The 24244-nt window shown below is 43.2% G+C and overlaps 1 protein-coding gene and 1 long non-coding RNA gene across 2 annotated transcripts in view; both read left to right on the top strand.

Annotated features, from left to right (window-relative positions):
• Positions 1 to 24223, top strand: part of LOC138962000 (uncharacterized) — a 231751-nt gene extending 207528 nt beyond the window's left edge. Inside the window, exon 2 of the long non-coding RNA XR_011454369.1 lies at positions 23260 to 24223. This is a non-coding gene — a long non-coding RNA (uncharacterized lncRNA). The remainder of the gene's footprint in view (positions 1 to 23259) is intronic.
• LOC138961999 (uncharacterized) lies at positions 3476 to 24223 on the top strand. The gene is made up of 6 exons (XM_070333694.1): positions 3476 to 3554; positions 15731 to 15778; positions 17208 to 17371; positions 18251 to 18403; positions 19311 to 19421; positions 21332 to 24223. The coding sequence occupies exons 1-6, from the start codon at positions 3521 to 3523 to the stop codon at positions 22325 to 22327; spliced, it is 1506 nt and encodes a 501-aa protein (XP_070189795.1). The 5' UTR covers positions 3476 to 3520; the 3' UTR covers positions 22328 to 24223.
• Positions 24224 to 24244: the final 21 nt, after the last annotated feature.

Here is a 24244-nt window from a genome sequence, read left to right as displayed (position 1 = left end):
TTCGAGAATGATGTCTGTACTTGTCACACGGAGGGAAAGATAACACCAAGGGCACCCGAACACTTTCCAGAAAAAAGATGATATGTACACTCTGAATGTGAGATTTCTTAAGAAACAGAAACCATTTCAAAACGCACACGCGGGAGAGAGATAGAGAGAGGAGGGATTGGGAGGGTGGGGCAGGGGGGATGCAGCGTGGCGTTGAAAATAGACTAACCGGCCCCCGTAGCGCAGTGGTTAGCGCATCGGGCTGCGGGCCGGGAGGTCGTGGGTTCGAATCCCATCAGGGTCATGTGGGTTTTTCGGGCTACGGTCGGCTCCTACCCAGAGTGGAAGTGATGTGGTTCCTATGGGAAGGCTGGGATCACCCAGCCGGGTGTCATTCACTTAACGAATGCGACTTTGAGGGTGCTCAGGTTCTGTATACCTGACCAACACCGCAGGTGCGGCAGTTCTCGGGCCTGGTTGACACCAGGATATATTATGACAGTAAGCGTAGAGTGCTGCCCTGTCACGTAGTCTCAAAACCAAATTGGAAATCCAAAGCATCATCATTATAATCATCCTCATCTCATTAATCATCAAAAATATAAATTGTCAGGTTGCTCTTGTAGCCCGTCATGCCCGGAGCTCTCATGGTGACCTTGGTCTCAGTGTTCCTTCCCTGAATAGTAGTTCTGCTGTCAGTCTTCAACGTGTGATGTTCTGGGGGGTCGACGGAGGGACGTGGTGGCGGTCTGCTCTTTGGAGGGGACGCTCACTCAGTCTGGCTCCGCGACTTAAAGTCAATGTCGTTTGTAGGGGACATAGTAGGTAGTGGGCTGCGTCCGTTAGCTCGGGACAGACCCACTACTGAACACCGTCGAAGTGACTCAGCAGAAGTGCAGTGTCATCTTCCGAGGGTAGCCTACCGCAGCGACCCGACATCCCCCCCCCACCTCCCTGGAGCGTCTGTAAAATCGACAAGTCTGGCAGCGGAACGAAATTCAGAGGTGGTTGGAGCAGTGAGTGCAGGGACGGGGCGGTGTGAGAGCACAACGGGACAAGGAACAGGTGTAAAAAAAAAATTAAATTAAAAAAATAGACTAGGGAGTGCGATGTCCCAGCTAGACTGTAAGATGATATTTTTACAAAACCTGTTTTGACACGCACTGATTGTTGGAACGGTGATTTTAAATCCTTCCGACAACTTTGCATTTACAGCATATCGTAGATCGACCACAAAAGGCTTGTATTGAAACTATGCATAATTGTGTGTGTGTGTGTGTGTGTGTGTGTGTGTGTGTGTGTGTGTGTGTGTGTGTGTGTGTGTGTGTGTGTGTGTGTGTGTGTGTGTGTGTGTGTGTGTGTGATAGGATACGAGAGCATTGCTGACAAACAAGCCAAAAGGTCGAAGGTGGGGGTTGGGGTTGGGGTGTGTGCAATGTGTGAGAAGATCAGGGATGTCTAGAAGAGGCGGTCGGGACGTACCGGGGGCTACCCCTAACGACACCCCCACCCCCACCGTCATCCTCCCTGTATTCTTTTCATCCGGGATAAGTATTGGGAGAATGGGGTGTGTGCATGCAATGTGTGAGAAGATCAGGGATGACTAGAAGAGGCGGTCGGGACGTACCGGGGGCTACCCCTAACGACACCCCCACCCCCACCGTCATCATCCCTGTATTCTTTTCATCCGGGATAAGTATTGGGAGAATGGGGTGTGTGCATGCAATGTGTGAGAAGATCAGGGATGACTAGAAGAGGCGGTCGGGACGTACCGGGGGCTACCCCTAACGACACCCCCACCCCCACCGTCATCCTCCCTGTATTCTTTTCATCCGGGATAAGTATTGGGAGAATGGGGTGTGTGCATGCAATGTGTGAGAAGATCAGGGATGACTAGAAGAGGCGGTCGGGACGTACCGGGGGCTACCCCTAACGACACCCCCACCCCCACCGTCATCCTCCCTGTATTCTTTTCATCCGGGATAAGTATTGGGAAAATGGGGTGTGTGCATGCAATGTGTGAGAAGATCAGGGATGACTAGAAGAGGCGGTCGGGACGTACCGGGGGCTACCCCTAACGACACCCCCACCCCCCCCCCACCGTCATCCTCCCTGTATTCTTTTCATCCGGGATAAGTATTGGGAGAATGGGGTGTGTGCATGCAATGTGTGAGAAGATCAGGGATGACTAGAAGAGGCGGTCGGGACGTACCGGGGGCTACCACTAACGACACCCCCCCCCCACCCCCACCCCCACCGTCATCCTCCCTGTATTCTTTTCATCCGGGATAAGTATTGGGAGAATGGGGTGTGTGCATGCAATGTGTGAGAAGATCAGGGATGACTAGAAGAGGCGGTCGGGACGTACCGGGGGCTACCCCTAACGACACCCCCACCCCCACCGTCATCCTCCCTGTATTCTTTTCATCCGGGATAAGTATTGGGAGAATGGGGTGTGTGCATGCAATGTGTGAGAAGATCAGGGATGACTAGAAGAGGCGGTCGGGACGTACCGGGGGCTACCACTAACGACACCCCCACCCCCACCGTCATCCTCCCTGTATTCTTTTCATCCGGGATAAGTATTGGGAGAATGGGGTGTGTGCATGCAATGTGTGAGAAGATCAGGGATGACTAGAAGAGGCGGTCGGGACGTACCGGGGGCTACCCCTAACGACACCCCCACCCCCACCGTCATCCTCCCTGTATTCTTTTCATCCGGGATAAGTATTGGTAGAATGGGGTGTGTGCATGCAATGTGTGAGAAGATCAGGGATGACTAGAAGAGGCGGTCGGGACGTACCGGGGGCTACCCCTAACGACACCCCCACCCCCACCGTCATCCTCCCTGTATTCTTTTCATCCGGGATAAGTATTGGGAGAATGGGGTGTGTGCATGCAATGTGTGAGAAGATCAGGGATGACTAGAAGAGGCGGTCGGGACGTACCGGGGGCTACCCCTAACGACACCCCCACCCCCACCGTCATCCTCCCTGTATTCTTTTCATCCGGGATAAGTATTGGGAGAATGGGGTGTGTGCATGCAATGTGTGAGAAGATCAGGGATGACTAGAAGAGGCGGTCGGGACGTACCGGGGGCTACCCCTAACGACACCCCCACCCCCACCGTCATCCTCCCTGTATTCTTTTCATCCGGGATAAGTATTGGGAGAATGGGGTGTGTGCATGCAATGTGTGAGAAGATCAGGCATGACTAGAAGAGGCGGTCGGGACGTACCGTGGGCTACCCCTAACGACACACCCCCCCCCCCCCCCCCACCGTCATCCTCCCTGTATTCTTTTCATCCGGGATAAGTATTGGGAGAATGGTGTGTGTGCAATGTGTGAGAAGATCAGGGATGACTAGAAGAGGCGGTCGGGACGTACCGGGGGCTACCCCTAACGACACCCCCCCCCCCCCCCCACCGTCATCCTCCCTGTATTCTTTTCATCCGGGATAAGTATTGGGAGAATGGGGAGAGTGTTATTTGCATGCATTGTGTCGTCGACTGTTGCAGGTCAACACATAGCAATGGAGGACACAGGCAACTCACAAGCTTTTCCTGGTATGTTTGTTGAACGAAATTGCACTTAACGATCACTTATAATGTCATTACTGTTTTGCTGTTGCTGCTGCCGCCGATGTCGTTGTTGTTCTTGTTCTTGCTGCTGTTTGTGCTGGTGCTAGTGCTTCTGTTCTTGCTTCGCATGTTGGTATTTTTGTTGATGTTGCTGAAGAATGTTGGTCGTGCTCGTGGTGTTGGTGGTGGTGGTGCTGCTGCTGCTTAGGATAGAGTGATTTCATACTATCCCATCGTCTCTTAAACACAATGAACGTTCGTATCAAATGTATTTAAATTCCCTTTACATATAAATTATCTTCTAGTTAAAATAATGTTCCCGTCATACTGAAACAAATAAATCTGATTTATATTGGAATTATTCTGAATCGCACACTGAGTTTTACCAGATTATTGTGAACTATAGTTAGCTTTTGACAGTGATTTGCAATGGCCTCTTTACTGGTCCATATTAGGCGCCCAGGTTCATAATGTGGACCATTCGTGATTTCTTTATTCAGTTTTTGCTGAGTGCCGTTTTAGGCTCAACAATTAACTAAAAACAGAACAATAACCAAACTCAAAATGAAACTTCTTCGCGATAAAACAAGCTAGTTATTATTATGAAACAAAATTGGTCCGTATGTGGGGCTCGTCACCGACTTTAACAAATGACAGATTAACAGATTAACAGACAATGACAGATGAAAGTGGTGCAAACACTTACACTTGTGCTTGGACTGTTGCTTCTGCTTCTGGTCCGTGTTGATGTTGTTATAACTGTTATTATTATAATTGTTAGTGTATGGGGGGGGGGGGGGGTAACGTGAGTGATTATCCCTTTGGTAAACAGTGGCCACACGATAAGCCCTCCTTCATAGGAAAGGCTCTGAAGGTAAACCTATCCCATGTATCCTAAAACCAAACAAAACATGATACCGGTGCAGGTTAGGAAAGCAGGCACATCCTGCACTGAGCGGCGCCGAGAGATTGATGCGAGATAAAGTTTAGATTTACTGCCGTGGACTGGTCGGGGGGGGGGGGGTTGAGGGGAAGGGGGTAATAATCGGGTAAAAAGGAAGTGGATTCAGCATTGTTAACATCAATCTGCTGTCATTCCTGGACAACTCCATGGCAGACAAGCAGAAATGAATATAGAATAGAACACTTCTTATAGGCGAACGCTGCAGTTAAATCAAAATCGTTAAGCCCTTCGCGAGACATGGCAAGCCAGCGTAGGTCAGCTGACAACGCACACAAACTCAGAATCTCTCTCTCTCTCTCTCTCTCTCTCTCTCTCTCTCTCTCTCTCTCTCTCTCTCTCTCTCTCTCTCTCTCTCTCTCTCTCTCTCTCTCTCTCTCTCTCTCTCTCTCTCTCTCTGTTAAACATACCAGGATGTGAAGTGGGATAAGTGGTGACACACTTCACGAATCAAGAGTAGAGTTTTGTTATCAAGTCTAGCATAAGAGTCAAGACGACCCCCCCCCACACACACACACACACAAAAACTCACACGGACACACGCACACACACACACACATATACACAGTATCATGATACCATCACTAGTGCACATGCCATGACAAATCATGTGAAAATCAAGAAGAATGGTCAACAAAAGCATCTCTCACATAAGGTCGTTGTGCATTGATAAAAGTTAAAGTGCCAACAGCAATCAGTGAAGACCCCCGCCTGTAAATTTAAAAAAAATGTAAACGAACAGAAAATGAGAGAGAGAAAAGGAAAATAAAGAAGGGTAAAAGCAACCGGCATGCAACAGAAGTAAAAAAAGAAAAGCTAACAACAAAAGTCACAAACATAATATGATCGGGTTGTCCCTGTACAAGCAGTGTGTGCCCATCTTTTGCAGCTCCTGCAGCAGATCATGTCCTCCAGGCTCCACTCGCCACACAGGTTGCAGTGCCAATTCCCCTCAGTTTCAGTTTCTGCTTGCCTCGTGTTTTCTGCGGTTTTCTTTGTTGTTCTCTTCCTGCTGTTCTTCGGAATGGTCATCCTGGTGGCATTCTTTTTTCTCTGGTACGTTTTTTCTTCCAGCTTACGTTTGTAGGGGCTTGCAATGAGCTCTTCTGCGGATGTTCTACGGTCTTTCTGACGTTTTTTGACGATGGATTGGAAAGCTCAACGGTAGAACCTTGAGGTGGAAGGACACAATCATAATGTCCAGCGTTGTCACCGAACGCGGTGTAGATCAAATTCTTTCTTTATTTGGTGTTCAACGTCGTTTTCAACCGTTCAAGGTTATATCGCGACGGTGTAGATCAAATACACCGGGAGGGTTTAATTTGGGAGAAAAGGGCAATGGGACATTTGTCCCCCACAACCAAATTCTGATGGGACATAGTTGAAGGTAAGAAGCGCTTAAGAGGCCTGTACATACGCGTTTTGACCAAAGATGCAAAATGGTGCAATATGGTGCCATCTGAGAATAAGCCGCTATATCGTGCTATCTGTGTGTGTGTGTGTGTGTGTGTGTGTGTGTGTGTGTGTGTGTGTGTGTGTGTGTGTGTGTGTGTGTGTGTGTGTGTGTGTGTGTGTGTGTGTGTGTGTGTGTGTGTGTGTGTGTGTGTGTGTAATCCGATGTAAAGTGTACATTTGGTTGCGCACTGGTATGTAATCTTAATGCGCCCTTTGACGCACTGAATGGAATTGTGATGAGACATTTTCAGATTTAATGCGCCAATGGCGCAGGGCGCACTATTAAATGAAACCCTGCACCGGAGAGGCATGTGCAAATCCACTCCCATACTTCAGTGTACTCCCTCTCCTATCAAGGATGATGATCGGCCTTTCCAGCATTTTTGATGTTTGGGATATTTCAAACTCCCCAACCATTGCTGTTGGAGCTGCCATTGCGAATACTCTATTGTGCAGTGTTAGGAAACGAATATGACGAGGCATGTCTGCGTTCAAAGCATCCTCCACCATATCCTCAGCGTGTTCATCAATCTGGTCCCAAATGTGAAGCATCAGCTGACTTCGCAAGCTATCAGCTGCCGCTTGTTCTTTCAGTCAAAGTACTGGATCAACAGGCTGGCCGTTCAATCGCTGGCAAGTTTGCAGGACTGGATCAGTGGCGACAACAATGCTTCTGAATAAGCAACGCCGATGTTTATTTCAAATGTTGAAGGAAAGGGTACACCTGATGAAGCATCCGTCCCTGATGGTCGTGATCAATCAATCAATCAATATGAAGCTTATATAGCGCGTATTCCGTGGGTACAGTTCTAAGCGCTTGTCGAAGAGTTGTCAACACAGGACTAACAAAGAAACTAACATCTTCAGACGGACACGAACCCTATCACACACTAGCAAACCCTGGTAAACAAACAACTGTTTAACAACAATGTACACATCAATAGCTAGGTCCAAACAAAATAATATTAAGCACAAAGAAAACACCTCTCACAGAGCACAGCACAAGAATGTCTTTTGGGGCACAACACATCACGTCGAGAGTCGCAGCCAGCTACGGGAAGAACTGAGTCTTCAACCTACTCTTTAACGCGTCAAGAGAGGGGCTCTGGCGAAGCTCAAGCGGCAGGGAGTTCCAGACGGAGGGGCCCGCGGAGGGAAATGCACGCTGACCAGCAGATGCGAGTTTCGAGCGAGGGATGTGGAGGCGGAGAGGGTCAACAGCAGAACGAAGGGGACGGTCGGAGGGCTGGGTGTACAGGTCCAGGGAGGATTGAAGGTACTCGGGAGCAGAGTCGTTGAGACACTTGTAGACCAGAGTGGACAGTTTGTAGGAGATTCGGGTGTTGACAGGGAGCCAGTGCAAGGAGCGAAGTAGGGGGGTGATGTGGTCTCGCTTCGTCTTCCTCAACGTCAGCCTGGCAGCGGCGTTCTGGACTCGTTGTAGGCCATGAATGGATGAGGCGGGGAGGCCAGCCAGAAGGGAGTTGCAGTAGTCCAGACGACTGAAGATGAGGGAGACAACCAGATTGACACAGGCGTCGTGGGTGAGGTAGCGACGGATGGAGGCGATGCGTCGTAGGTGGAAAAAGCAGGTCTTGATGATGAAGGAGATGTGTGTCTGCATGGAGAGAGTGGAGTCGAGAAAGACGCCAAGGCTCTTGACAGCAGGGGAGAATGGAACAGTCGCGTCATCCAGCTGGAGGTCGGTCACAGTGAGGGAAGCAATCTTCTGTCGTGTTCCAACGAGAAGTGCCTCCGTCTTCTCACTGTTCAGCTTCAGCTTGTTCTCAGTCATCCAGTCCTTGATGTCAGTGAAACAACTGGAGATGGATCCAAGGAGATCGTCAACGTCCTCCGGCTTGGCGCTGTTCTGGAGCTGCGTGTCATCGGCAAAGGAGTTGTAGTTCAGGCCGTGGCGTTCGATGACCAGGGAGAGGGGTTGGGTGTACAGGGTGAAAAGGACAGGGCCGAGGACAGATCCTTGTGGGACGCCGAAGCGGACAGGGACAGGCTGAGAAGATGATGGTCCGTCAGTAGTTGCCCGAGGTGACCATGGTTGTTGTTCTGAAGCCGATGGTGATGAGGTTGCAACATCTGGTCGTGGTGATACCAAGGGCTGCGTTGATTCTGAAAACATGTATTCAGAAACAGGTGATCTGAATGGCTGCGATTGTGATGGTTGCAATAATGTGGTTCTTGCAACCGGTGGTCGTGCTGACAGTGGCGACGGCAGCGATGTTGAGTATTTAGAAACTGATTGTGGTGGAGACACCTCTGATTCTGTAGCCAGTGATTGAAGTGGCGGCGATCTGGCAGTCTGTACTTGGAGGCGGTGGTGGGTGAGACGGTGAAAGACCCTGTGAACTTGGAATTGCAAATACCCTGGGCGACCCATCGGCTGACGCATGAAACTCGCTGCTGTCAAACACCTCTCTGGATCATGGCCATATGCCGCAGGATCTGAACCCACTGATGGCTGTGCTCATCTTGGCAGCTTTCAGATATGCCTCATTGAACAACGTGCACACCTGATTTTCTTGCACCGCATTTGCCAACACACTCGCGCAGAGCACTGACACAGTTTCAAGCTCTCATGCTCACATTCATGCATATATATATACGCCTTAACACACCCCTGCAACACCTGGCATACATCTTTACTGTGTCAAGAACAACTGCCAGCAAAGTTTTTTCACGAGACTGTGCATATCATGTACCACAGACTGCAGCCACTTGTTTTCTGGCCAGACAGGCGAAGCATAAAGACAAGTCTACCGCCACAGTTCCTTCCCTATCCATGGAACAGAGTAGTGTCCCTTATTGACTGTTTTGAAATATTCATTGAGAGACCCTCCAGTGTTGATGCTAGTGCACTCACCTGGTCAAACTACAAGCACAACAATACAATTAAATACATAATATCAATTACACCTCAAGGCCATATATTTCTTTTATTTCTAAAGGGTGGGGTGGGCGAACAAGTGACAAGCACATCACTGCAAATAGTGGGTATCTAGACAATATTGTACAAAATGATGTCATTTTGGCTGACAGGGGAGTTGACATTAATGAACTAGTGGCTATGAGAGGTGCACTTGTAAGTGAAAATCCCTGCCTTTACAAGAGGGAAGAGTCAGCTTACAGCTTACGAGATAGAGTCAACACGCAAACTAGCTAATCTGAGAATTCATGTTGAGCGAGTTATCGAGAGTCAACACGCAAACTAGCTAATCTGAGAATTCATGTTAAGCGAGTTATCGGTATTCTTTGTGGAAAGTACAAAATTCTGAACTCTGATATTCCGACTGATCTTTTGTTTGCAATGGAAGGGGAAGAAGTGGTAAAACTGGACAAAATAGTCACTGTATCATCTGGGCTTGTCAATGTTTGTACAGTGAAACCCGGCTACGGCACGGGACCCGGGAAGACCTTCAAAATAGCCGAAACTTCAATATTGGCAATTCTCGGTTATATTGAATTTCCCTCCTTGTTCCTTCAGAAATTCAATATAACCGAACTTTTTTTTCACTATACGGTCTCATTTCCGTGTCCACACATTGCGTTTGATGTGAGATATATTCCCATTAATCTTTCACCTGTTGGCTGTTGTTCTTCGAGCCTCCTTGCTTTTTTCTGCACACACACACACGGACACACACGCACGCCCCCCCACCCCCTCCCTTACACACACAAACACACATTCCATATTCCTCAGCTACTTCCTTTCTTTTTTTGCAGCCAGTTTTCAGCTTCTGAATAAGCTCGATTTTTCTTTTAATTGTCAGACTCACCCTTTTTACATTTAGTCAAGTTTTTACTAAATGTTTTAACATAGAGGGGGAATCGAGACGAGGGTCGTTGTGTATGTGTGTGTGTGTCTGTCTGTCTGTGCGTGTGTGTGTGTGTGTAGAGCGATTCAGAGTGAACTACTGGACCGATCTTTATGAAATTTGACATGAGAGTTCCTGGGTATGATATCCCCGGACGTTTTTTTAAATTTTTTTGATAAATGTCTTTGATGACGTCATATCCGGCTTTTTGTAAAAGTTGAGGCGGCACTGTCACACCCTCATTTTCCAATCAAATTGATTCAAAATTTGGTCAAGCAGTCTTCAACAAAGGCCGGACTTTGGTATTGCATTTCAGCTTGGAGGCTTAAAAATTAATTAATGACTTTGGTCATTAAAAATTCGAAAATTGCAATGAAAATTATGTTTTTATAAAATGATCCAAATTTACGTTTATCTTAGTCTTCATCATTGTCTGATTCCAAAAACATATAAATATGTTATATTCGGATTAAAAACAAGCTCTAAAAATAAAACAAATAAAAAATAAGATTAAAAATAAATTTCTGAAATCGATTTAAAAACAATTTCATCTTATTCCTTGTCGGTTCCTGATTCCAAAAACATATAGATATGATATGTTTGGATTAAAAACACGCTCAGAAAGTTAAAGCGAAGAGAGGTACAGAAAAGCGTGCTTTGCAGCACAGCAAAACCTCTACCGCACTAAACATGCTCGTTAATTTCACTGCCTTTTGTACGAGCGGCGGACTACGGTCATTGTGAAAAAAATGCAGTGCGTTCAGTTTCATTCTGTGAGTTCGACAGCTTGACTAAATGTTATTTCGCCTTACGCGACTTGTTTGTTTTGCAGCCATTTTTTGCTAGTGTACAAAGGGAAACTGACTACTCGCATGAACAAGAGAAATTAAGTCGTGGAGATCTACGCACCACAAGACTACATGGCGTAGCTGTCAGAGGCCCGCGGCATTGTTAGACTGTAATTGTTATCAGAGACCTCCTGACTCAAAAGTTGATGCTGAACTGGCCTCTCCCCTTCAACTGATTGCGCTGACAGAGGCGTGTCATATCATTCGGCGCCCGCGCAGTCAATGTTCTTAAAAATAAAAAGTTAAACAAATCTTTGGAGCAAACATTTAATATAGCCAGGTAAAAACGTCCCGTGGGCTAAATTTTTGTTTCAATATAGCCGGGATTTTAATATAGCCGACTTCAATGTAGCCAACATTTTTTAACAAAGAAAAAGTAGAGCTTCAGCCGGGACCTGAACAATTCTTCAATATAGCCGGGATTTTAATAATTATAGCCTACTTCAATATAGCCGGGTTTCACTGTACTGGTATCATGTGATTCTTGCTGTGACGCTGCATAAACACAGCCTAGTGAACTGAAGGCATTGTTTAGAGAATATGTTAATTAAACTGTGGTGTATTTTTTCTGATTCTGATTCAGGTGTCTCACATGAGCAGTAGCAATAGTCTTTCTGTTATTATGTTTTCACTGGATGAAATCTTGAATTTGAAGATGAAGGCATTGTTTAAAGAATGTGTTAATTAAACTGTGGTGTATTGTATCTGATTCTGATTCAAGTGTCTCACATGAGCAGTAGCAACAGTTTTTCTGTTATGTTTTCACTGGATGGAATCTTGAATTTGAATATGTGTATATGATCTGACCTGCTGCTATTTCCTTCCAATTCAAGAGCCGATTTCACTCTTTCTATCACACACACACACACACACACACACACACACACACACACACACACACACACACACACACACACACACACACACACACACCACATTAACATACACTTTAAAATCATTTTGCATAAATGTGACATGTATTGACACAACTGACAAAGGTTGAGCTGATTAACCTCAAAATAGCTCTACACAGGAAACAAGATAAGGAGCATTGCAAAATTAAATGGCATACACTTGAAATGCGAGCACACATTTAAACTACCAATAACATGCAACTGCAAGCAACACTGAACGTACCACTACCAGTATTGCAGGTATGAAGCCAAAGTGAAGAGAAGAACACTTTCACTAAATGTTCAAAATTGAAATAACATATACTGTGGGCATGTGTCATTAACTATTCATTATGATAAATAGACCTGTGCGCTTTTTTTGCAGATATAAGTGTGTAATTTTGTTGTCATCAAAACAGAACTAGTTGATAATAGAAACTAACTTTCAGTTCCACTGCCAATTGAAACACTGTATTACTTGACTGTACTGATGCAGAAGTACGCTTTCTTTCTTTCTTTGGTGTTTAACGTCGTTTTCAACCACGAAGGTTATATCGCGACGGGGAAATGGGGGGGGGGGGGGATGGGATAGAGCCATTTGTTAATTGTTTCTTGTTCACAAAAGCACTAATCAAAAAATTGCTCCAGGGGCTTGCAACGTAGTACAATATATGACCTTACTGGAAGAATGCAAGTTTCCAGTACAAAGGACTTAACATTTCTTACATACTGCTTGACTAAAATCTTTACAAACATTGACTATATTCTATACAAGAAACACTTAACAAGGGTAAAAGGAGAAACAGAATCCGTTAGTCGCCTCTTACGACATGCTGGGGAGCATCGGGTAAATTCTTCCCCCTAACCCGCGGTGGGTAGAACTACGCTGGACCACACACTCTTATTTGTTCCCTAAATCAAGCAGTCAATCTGTGTCACTGGAAACATTGAACAAGGAGAATGAACATATACCTGGCTGAATAAGTTGATAATCAAACTGCTCATGATTCTTTGTTATTCACAGCAGTGGACGTAAAACAACCACAACATAAGGCCCTGTATGCATTATAATTTATACTTGTAGCACCTGATTTTGTATTGTGGTCGGTGATCTGAAATCAAAATGTATGCCTACATCTGTGCATGATTTTATTTTAAGAATAAAATGAAACAAGAATGGAACCATTAATGACTTCTTTGTGAGTGTGAACTGTGATTTAAAACATGACATGCTCTCTTTTCTCTCCCTCTCTACAACTTTACTACTGCCACTTTCTGTGTGTACAATCATACATGTTTGTTTTCCCACACATGAGCAAGCGAGTCTGGCATTGTCACTGTTTCTTGCTGCATTTCACGGCTGGTGTTTGCAGCTGCTCCTGGTTCACATCCACTGCTTGTAGAGGCTCAGCTTCTCTGTCCAGCCAGTTTCCAACTAGCTCTGGAAGAACTGCGAGTCTGAACACTTTTAAAGCTTTCTCCACACACATTGCCCAAAAATCACAGTCATGCAATACTCGGACAATAACTTTATCCACAGTTGTCCACACCATGAAATCGCAGTAGGAGGAATTGGTCATAAAAATCTGGCACTGTACTTGACTAAAGTATGGGTGGTCTTTGCGCAGACAAAGCACCCCCTCACTGTTAGATTCCAAACAGAAATGGCGGTCTGCCACAGCACACTCAACAGCTGACTCCTTGAAGGTGAAGGGGCGTGTGTGCAGGTTTCTCCAACTCCGGCCATGCAGGTACAGTGTGCTGACAGTATGTTGCCATCAGAAGTGGCGATGATCCAAGGAGAAAGTGTTGGTTCATTAAGGCGTTGTGAATGAAGAACCTGAAACATAAATTGAAGGTCGCACAAATCAGCATTCAGCTAGGTCAATCGAATGAATATAACTCTAAGACGCACATAATGTGCTTTACAATAACCTTAACAATGAAAAGTAAACAACATATTTTTAACTGAATATGAACATGAAGCTCATTATAATTAATATAAATATAATATTTTGCAAGCTATTTCAGTATTTGAAAATATAAATATATTGAAGGTGAAGGGACATTTCACCTCCACACAGCCTAACCCATGACAGTCACAGCTGCAGCTTTTGTCGTAGTCCAGAATACAAACTGAAGCGAAGAATATATATCAAAGACAAAGCCTCAACACAATATTTCTGAGTCCTGAACTGCAACTTGTGAAATCTGCAACACAAGATAGAGAACACTCACGTTCATTCATTATAAACTGAAAGCACATTCTTACCTTTGCAGAAATGACAGAGTTCTGACAGCCATCAGGTCTGTAGCACTTGACATCCCTCACCCAGCCAGAGACAAAAAGTCGGTAGGAATCCAAACTTTTGTAAGCTTTCAGCTGCTCACACATGTGTATGCACTCTTGCCAAGCACAAAATAATTTACGACGTTGATGTAACTCAGCTCTGGCAAATCGTCCGGATTTGCTGACCAGCACCTGGTTGGAATGTCATACGTATCATTCCCGTCAATCTCCAAAATCTTCTGGTGGTATCGCCGCCTCTCCTCTGGTAACAATCACTCAGAATATTTTCGCTTCTCACCCGGTCGCTGTTTCTCCATCTTGCTTTCGACAATGTTTTGCCTGAGGCAAGGGAAGTCACTCCAGATTCTTCTCGGAACGCGTCAGAGCTTCGTGACGCGAAATTTCTCCGTAGTTTCGAATATGTTTTTACTTTTCTCTTTGAAATGAAACGATTAAAGGAAGAGAAATGGAAAGACAGGCATGTTGTTGGGACATAAACAGAACAGAGAACATAAGGGGAAAAAACTGTGTTTCAACAACTTCAAGCAAGAAAATGCAAACACTAAACACTCCCGGCAGGGAAAAACCTTAATTGACCTTGACCTTTGACTGTGTTTGAGATCAGTTATTTTCGTACAGCAATTTCGGCTTGTAAAATAAACAAAATAATATCCAAACAACAGCTATTTTAAGATAAGAGTGTGTGGAGAGACCTTGTATTCAATTATAGTAATCACTGAAAGACATAAAACTTAGTTCAGAAGCGAATCCTAAAAAACCCTAAATAATGGAAAATGTGTTGGCTAAACAATTCATTGTTCACGTAAATAATTCATTGTTTACGTAAATAATGATTTATTTAGCAACATTGCTGATTGTTTATAAACAATGTAATATAAGTCTAAATAATATATTGTTTACGTAAATAAATCATTATTTACGTAAACAATGAATTATTTACGTAAACAATGAATTGTTTAGGTAAATAATGAATTGTTTACGTAAACAAAAAATTATTTAGAATTGTTTTACATTGTTTATAAACAATTACTTATTTAGCACATGAGCTTCTAAATAATGATTATTTAGCTAAAACTGGTGAAAAAAACATGAAAAAGTATCCAAATAATTATTTGACAAACGGAATGCCATACACGAGATTCTTTTTCTTCTTCGACAGTTCATCCTCCGATACTGTAGCAAAACGTTTCATCTTTTTTTCACTTTCGAGTATGCGGACGACTGAACTTGACCGCTAAAAATTAGTCCTTTCGGTATTATTACGCCGGGTCTGAACATGAGGTCTGAACATTGTTTTTAGGCAGGATCTAGGTGAAAGCGAGGCTGTTCTTATCTCTGTGTACAGTCGAGAGAGAGAGAAATTATACATGTCGAGACATAAAGGTTTTTATCCAACTCTGAAAATGAAAATGTCTTCTTGGGAAAAAAAGAGTCGTTGTGACTAACCTTCCTCAGAATTAGAACTAAATTTGAAGCAAAATAAAATACAAAATGGAAACAAAAGAAAACAAACATGCTTTTTTGTATACATCAATTCATATCAATTCTTACACCCCATCATTCGGTCGTGTATGTTCACTTGAGCGTACGTGCACATGCAAAGCCTTTCCCCAAAACCTGTTGAATTAAATTCTAACATTCTACCACTCGACCGTCTATTTTTGAGAATACGGGTACGACGATTTTGCTAGGCTGACAAACACGCAAACAGGTGAAAAGAGAAATAGAAAAAAAGGGTGGAGCAAGCGGGGACAAGAGCGGGTAGGGTGGACGGAGGGGTGACGGTAGTTGATTGAAGGGTTATGTGGCGGGAGATTATTCCTAGCAGTTGCATGACTAGAATTTATATTTCGACTGTTGCAGAGCAAGCTATGGTAATGGAGGACAGAGACAGCTCACAAGCCCTCCCTGGTCGGTTTGTTGGAGAAAGCATTAACGTTCTGCTGCTGCTGTTTTTTGCTATTGTAAATATGGTTGTTGTTGGTTGTGATGTGCTATTGCTGCTTATGTTGTTGTTGTTGTTGTAGTTGGGGATTTCGTTGTTGTTACTGATGGTGGTATTCTTGTTGTTGGTGTTGTTGTTGTTGCTGTTTTATTCGTTGACGACGTTGTTGCTGTTATTGGTGGTGGTGGTAGTGGTTCCGGTTGTGGTGGTGCGGCTGGTGCTGGTGGTGCTGCGCTACTTTATTGATGGCGAGATCGTTATATATTTATTGCCATTAATTTATTTGTTTACATGTACATGTTATTTGTAGGGCGTGTTTCCTGTTTCCCTGCCATATTTACATTTAGTCAAGTTTTGACTAAATGTTTTAACGTAGAGGGGGGAATCGAGACGAGGGTCGTGGTGTATGTGTGTGTGTGTGTGTGTGTGTGTGTGTGTGTGTGTGTGTGTCTGTCTGTCTGTCTGTCTGTGTGTGTGTGTAGAGCGATTCAGACTAAACTACTGGTCCGATCTTTATGAAATTTGACATGAGAGTTTCTGGGTATGATATCCCCATACGTTCTTTTCATTTTTTTTGATAAATGTCTTTGATGACGTCATATCCGGCTTTTCGTGAAAGTTGAGGCGGCACTGTCACTCCCTCATTTTTCAACCAAATTGGTTGAAATTTGTGTCCAGTAATGTTCGACAAAGCCCGGACTTCGGTATTGCATTTCAGCTTGGTGGCTTAAAAATTAGTTAATGACTTTGGTCATTAAAAATTTGAAAATTGTAAAAAAAAAAAAATTTTATAAAACGATCCAAAATTACATTCATCTTATTTTCCATCATTTGCTGATTCCAAAAACATATCAATATGTTATATTTGGATTAAAAACAAGCTCTGAAAATTAAATAAATAAAAATTAATATGAAAATTAAATGTTCAAAATCAATTTAAAAACACGTTCATCTTATTCCTTGTCGGTTCCTGATTCCAAAAACATATAGACATGATATGTTTGGATTAAAAACACGCTCAGAAAGTTAAAACGAAGAGAGGTACAGAAAAGCGCGCTATCCTCTCAGCGCAACTACTACCCCGCTCTTCTTGTCAATTTCACTACCTTTGCCGTGAGCGGTGGACTGACGATGCTACGAGTATACGGTCTTGCTGCGTTGCATTGCGCTCAGTTTCATTCTGTGAGTTCGACAGCTACTTGACTAAATGTTGTATTTTCGCCTTACGCGACTTGTTCATTTCTCTCTTCTTCTACTTCTTTCTTTCCCTTTTTCCTTTGCATTGGCATATTCGTACACACACGTTTGGTTCCCTTTTCTCATGAGACTGGTCTGTTTCCTTTCAATTTCGATACTTCTCATAAAAAAAAACATCACTTACGATTGTGCATACAGGACAGCAAATGCGGATGATTCTGATTGGCAAGACCGGAGCCGGAAAGAGCACCACCGGAAGTACGATTATTGGAGAGGAAGTGTTTAAATCACAGGTTGGATTAAACTCCGAAACGAAAGTGTGCGGCTTTGCAGAAAAAATACGACATGGACAAAACATTGTGGTAAATACAACTCGATACAGTCCTATTACACGCATATAATGAAACACTTTAAGCAAGCAAACCCCTGAGCTATTCTTCCTGTTGACGTGTGTTGACAGTAAGTTGCACCCGTTTGAATGTTTAACAAGCGAGAAATGCATTAAGAGAATGGAGAAGTTAAAGGTTGCTCGGTCGTTACGTCACTCGCTTGAAAGGTACACTTACTCTGTGGTCTCCACGGCTACACGGGGGGGGGGGGGGGGGGGGGGGATGCGGTTTCAGGGGCCAGCAACACATTCAGTCAACACCATGCGTCCGCAATCAGTAATTGCTCTTTCATGATTAGCGTTAGATCCTCCCGTCAATGCTACTGACACAGTTGCTTTTGGTCGTAGCGAGCGCCTGGCAATGCACACCATAACAGCACGAAGGTGGCCAAAGATTATTTATAATTCGGATTATTATTTATCAACACAATCAACTCACCGTTCATACTAAACGTTGACAATAATTCACGCCCAATACATAATCATTTATTTTAACACATGAACATAGGGGGTTAGGTATTACAGATATGTCCAGCTGATGAAAATTACTTTAGGACAAAGATGTCAATAAAGGAGATCTTGGATGGGTTGGGAGGGTTGCTCTTGCAGACCAGCTGGCACGATTAGTGAGACTTATGAACCTCGGGTAGCTTTCTTGCTTTTTGGAGAAAGCGAGCTTCCATACAGTACGGCGCTATAAATGTGGCGATGTATTTGGCAAATTGCTCCCGATATAACGAAATGGACGGCGTTTGGCCGATGACGCGAAATCGGTATAAATGCTGTCGATTTCGCGTTTTCAGTATATCCGTGAACTATAGCACGAGAAATTGAATTTCATTGAATGTTTCAGGTGGTTGATACACCAGGTCTGTGTGACACCGATGGCGATGATGAGCTGATACGTGAGAGAATCACACAGTCTCTGTTCGGTGTGGCACCTGGTCCTCATGCCATCATCTATGTCGTGAAGGGCACCGACAGGTTCACGGACGGAGAAGTCAAGGTATTGTATCTATTACTCCACCCTCTGCTTCTGTCTAGCCTAAATCCCCGATGGCTCAGGGGTTGAGCAGTAATATTTTATTAGGACTACTTGTTAGCGATGGTCGCTGCCCTACACGCCACCAGGCGTGAAAGGCAGTAAGTAAGTAAGTTGTTAGCGATGGTAAAATTCCAAAACTCAAAAGTATGCATAATATATGCATCTGGTGCAAACAACACACACATAAAGTACTAAGATTAACAACTACACACTTGAATACATGCAAATCAGTACGAAATCCATGAGTTGTTTTTTTCTGAATTCAAATCTATCTTCTGGTAACCGGTGGCGCGAGGAGTGTCCAACAGCCTGTAACTCTCATGCTTTGTGTAGAGTAGGCATCCCTTTTGGACTTCTACACAAAGCGACTACGATAATCAAAAATAGCTCATTTCAAAACCAGAATTCACGCCAACAAACCCCCCCCCCCTTCCCCCTAAACTCTCAGACCAGCGGAAACCATTGTCACGGTAACGTAAGCAAAACTCCTGATCTCGTTTCTTGAGTAAGGCACATTTTCTTTATAATACCGGAAGATTTGTTTTGATAATGCGACGGCATGCAAAAGCTCTGTGTGGGTTGTTATGCAGTTTTGCTGATTGAAAATGTTGCTGTCAGCTCTTTATCTCACGTTCATCCGGTGTTAACAGCTCGAGCTAGGCACTTTGCAACTTATAACTAAAATGAGATAGGCAGATTGTTCAGAAACCAAAGAAAGTTGTTTGCGTTTTTCTCAAAACATCAAACAATGACATAGGCAATTATCTTATGAGCGTGACGCTATACTGATTTAATCAATAGATTATGATCTTGGTATGCTCAGTATTTTTACTTGTGTTAATGGCTCCAGTAATCTTGTCCGATACAGGTGTTTGAAATGCTGAAGGAAATCTTCGGGGAAAAGATGACCTCCTTTATGATCGTCATCTTTGTTGGCAAAGACGTATTGGACAAGAACAAGGTTGACTTTGAAAAACAGGTATTGCCCTTTTTATAGAACAAAATTGTTTATGTATATGTACAGCCCCAGTACTACCTAGTGGAGGGTGTGGTTTTTTACATTTAGTCAAGTTTTGACTAAATGTTTTAACATAGAGGGGGAATCGAGACGAGGGTCGTGGTGTATGTGTGTCTGTGTGTGTGTGTGTGTAGAGCGATTCAGAGTAAACTACTGGACCGATCTTTATGAAATTTTACATGAAAGTTCCTGGGTATGATATCCCCAGACGGTTTTTTTCATTTTTTCGATAAATGTCTTTGATGACGTCATATCCGGCTTTTTGTAAAAGTTGAGGCGGCAGTGTCACACCCTCATTTTTCAATCAAATTGATTGAAAGTTTTGTGAAGCAATCTTCGACAAAGGCCGGACTTTGGTATTGCATTTCAGCTTGGTGGCTTAAAAATTAATTAATGACTTTGGTCATGAAACATCTGAAAATTGTAATTAAACTTTTTTTTATAAATCGATCCAAATTTACGTTCATCTTATTTTTCATCATTTTCTGATTTCAAAAACATATAAATATGTTATATTCAGATTAAAAACAAGCTCTGAAAATGAAAAAAATATAAAAATTATGATCAAAATAAAATTTCCGAACTTGATTTAAAAACAATTTCATCTTATTCCTTGTCGGTTCCTGATTCCAAAAACATATAGATATGATATGTTTGGATTAAAAACACGCTCAGAAAGTTAAAACGAAGAGAGGTACAGAAAAGCGTGCTATGCAGCACAGCGAAACCACTACCGCGCTAAACAGGCTCGTCAGTTTCACTGCGTTTTGCACGAGCGGCGGACTACGGTCATTGTGAAAAAATGCAGTGCGTTCAGTTTCATTCTGTGCGTTCCACAGCTTGACTAAATGTAGTAATTTCGCCTTACGCGACTTGTTTTTTATTGTTTGTGAAAATTGGGCAAAACATCAATCATACAGTATAGTTTTTTGCTGTATGGGTATATTGTTGATAAAAAAAATTTGAAGCAATAGTGAAGAATATTTTTGAAAATACATCAATGAGCTCCTTTTTACACTGTTGTTATTTTATTGTTTGGTCTTGTAATTATCTAGATCCTTACAGAAGAAAATGACTACAAATCAATAAAGAACCCAATTGTTTTTCCTTTCAGATATTTATTTTTACATTTAATATTATATAAATGTTTGACTTATCACATTTTATAGACTAATGGATATTTCCACTTGCCAGTCTGTAAGGATCCAGGTAACAAATCACATCAACCATAGAGAAAAAGAACTAATGTGGAAAGGGAGTGTGTGAAAATATTGTGTAAAAACCAACTCCATGTTTGGTTTTACTAAAAATACCATGTTTAGACAATATTCTTCACAATTGCTTCATCAACCTTTTTTTTTAAACTCAATACTCATATGATTGATGTCTTTCCCAAGTTTCAAACATTTTGACTGATATATGGCAGCTAAAATAATAAATTAAACAAATACAACCTACGCTAGGTAATCCTGGGGCCTTCAGATGCTGAACAAGATAAAAACACTAAATGCCTCCGTAAGCGAAGGCATAACTTTGATTGTTTGTTTGTTCATTAAAGGTCTTTTTGTAAAACCGCCAGAATAAAGAGACCCAGGTTAAAATGACAAGATTGACGAGAACGCATTACGGTGGCTAGTTGAAAAACACAAATGGCTTTATACAGACAAAGGACGATGCAAACACTTGCATCTTTCTTTCGTGTATGTTGATTAATCTGGTTAGGCTGACAACATAGAGGTCAAGAATCTGCAAAGTGTGTTACAAGTAGTAGACATGTAAAAGCAGTTGGTAGGTACAAGAACCGGTATACCTTTTATAACAGAGGAAGCTTTTCTTTCCTGAAAGCTTTGTGTTATTCGTTCACTTTTCAGCTGGAAGGGTCAAAACATCTGCAAGGCGTGCTGAAAGAGGCAGACAACCGTTACCTTCTTTTCAACAATGAGGGTGACGTGCACGAGAAGGCCCTGATGGTGGGCAAGCTAATGGAGATGGTCAAACAGGTCGTCGCTCAAAATGGCGGAGGCTGCTTCCGACACCGCTTCGCGTACAATGTGGAAAAAACCATGTCAAAGATGGTGACGGAAGAAATCCGAGGAAGGACGGGACAGACCATACCAGTCATCAGCGAAGAGGCAGAGTACAGTCGCCCCAAGCAACCAGTAGCACCGAAACGGAACTCTGGCCAAGGAATTCCAGTGCCTCCGCATGAGGCGGGAATGGAAACAGCCGACGATGGCTTCTCGCACGCAGCTCTGCAGGCAGTCAACAGCAAGCAAGAAGTACACGACTTGCACAAAAGAGTTAAGACCAGACTGCAGCATTTTTTCAAGCCAAAACCCAAATCACCACCAGAGGCTGAGTTCCGACAGCGAACCCCCATCCAGTCATCACGGAACAGCTTCGAGATAAAAGAGGCACGAGGAGGAGACAGAAGTCATGGAGAAGTGCAGATGCAGATAGGTCAAAAAGCTCCTAACACAACACCACCCCAGAGCCCTCAAGAAGTCCCAGAATATTCTGCCTCTGAAGATCTCATCCACAAGGACTTGGTGTGCCACTGGAAGTCCGGCGATGCTCACATTGAAGACGTCCTGAATCAGCTGCAGGATCAACTGGTGAGAGAACTCCGAACCAACGACGATGCTCATTTCACCTACGAGGTGCCTGTCAAGCCCAGAATGAGCCTGGTGGAGAAGCAGCGCCTGGTGGAAGACACCCTGAAGAAGAAAATCCTGAACAACCCTGAGGAGCTGAACGAGGCTCAGAAGGAAGAGTTGGAGAAGGTGGGCCAGTCTGTGGGCCAGAAAATTAAGGAAGGCATGTCTAAGTTTGCCCTGACGAAAATTGACAAGTGCAGCTTGATGTGACTTCTTCTAATGACTTTACAGTGTCTCGATGAGATCCTATGTGTGCTTCTCGTTACTTTCGACATGGCTTTATATAAACTTGCGAGTCTTTGTCTTTATGATTGTGTGATGCTGAAAGGACTCATGAACATAATGACTTTTAAGAGTGTAAACGTATAGTTAACGCCGCCCTATGACGTCAATCAGCTTTTATGATGACTTTACTGAAGTATATTTCCAGATGATTGTGTCAAACGTGTTGACGTCACTAATTAGTGCCGTTTATTGAAACTGGCTTGTTAAGTCACCACTCATTTACCGATGTTATTTTGATTAATTTCTCAAACCAGCTGCCTTCTTCTTCTTCTTCGGCGTTCTACGGTTGTGACCCTCATAATCTTAGGCCTGCTGATCGTATCTTTCTTTCTTTATTTGGTGTTTAACGTCGTTTTCAACCACGAAGGTTATATCGCGACGATGCTGATCGTATGAACTCGCAAGTTCGACGCAGGTCTTCCACAGTTCCCCAAAGTTGTGTGTCGGGGGTTGTCCTCTCTGACCAGGCCAGGGTACGCTTGTTAAACGTGCCTATATCACATATCAAAATAAGCAAGAAAACAACTGACTAGACAGTTATGTAAAAGTTCCTGAAACTGTTTGTGCTGTAAGTGCTGATATGTTTCCAAAATTGCACTTCCCCCGATTTTTAATTGCGTGTTTGTGGGTTGCTACTGTTTCGTACCTAACCGTTCTCCCTATAATAACATATCTCTTATGTAAATAATATTTGAACATACACGATGTGTGCGTTTATTGAAGCAATATATGAGAACTAATGAAGTAAGTACTCCTAGGACGTTGAAAACACATATGAACGCACACAAACTTGCAATGCGATTAATATGATTGTTGAGACTCAGAGACGACGACTCTCTTTGCGCACGATAACAAAGGTAAATGTCTTTTTCTAAAGATGGATTCTTTGCTTGTTGTTGTTCTTGTTGGTGTTCTTGTTCTTTTGTTGTTGTCTTTTTGTTGTTCTTTTTATTGTTGGTTTTGTCCTTGTTTTTGATTGGACTAAAGTATAATGGTTGTAGTGTTCTCATTTTACCTGAAAAGTAAAATTATTATTATTATTATTATTGTGATCATTTTTATGCGCCTAATCTAGATATAGCCCTAGGCGCTTACATATTAATTTCTGCCGTTTGAAATGGAATTTTTTACAGACAGACAGACAAACAGAAATTTTTTACACACAATATATAACGCATTCACATCGGCCAGTAAAGCTCAGTAGCCTATTAGGCGAGCATTCACCTTTCACGGCCTTTATTCCAAGTCAAACGGGTATTTGGTGGACATTTTTATCTATGCCTATACAATTTTGCCAGGAAAGACCCTTTTGTCAATCGTGGGATCTTTAACGTGCACACCCCAATGTAGTGTACACGAAGGGACCTCGGTTTTTCGTCTCATCCGAAAGACTAGCACTTGAACCCACCACCTAGGTTAGGAAAGGGTGGAGAAAATTGCGGCCTGACCCAGGGTCGAACACGCAACCTCTCGCTTCCGAGCGCAAGTGCGTTACCACTCGGCCACCCAGTCACCTTATGGTTGTGATGTTTCTGAGTATCAGTGACACATAGATGTGAACAAATATCAAGATGTGCAAAAAAGCAAAGGTGAGAATTGGGCAGTACAGTCTGCATGCATGTTAATGTTGTTGTTGTTTTATTGTTGTTGCTGTTGCTGTTCCTGTTGTTCTTATCTTGTTGTCACTATAGGAGCCAAATAACAAATTTCTGTTCCACATTCAGAATATAAAGTTGTATTAAATTGAGTTGTAAACTATACATACACATAGTTTGATGACCTAGTATGTAATTTGAAATAAAGGTGACTTTGGATACACAATGTGCCCTGTATTTCTGACTC

This window comes from Littorina saxatilis, linkage group LG3, assembly GCF_037325665.1.
Source record: "Littorina saxatilis isolate snail1 linkage group LG3, US_GU_Lsax_2.0, whole genome shotgun sequence".
NCBI lineage: Eukaryota > Metazoa > Mollusca > Gastropoda > Littorinimorpha > Littorinidae > Littorina > Littorina saxatilis.
This window is presented reverse-complemented; position numbering and strand designations above follow the sequence as displayed.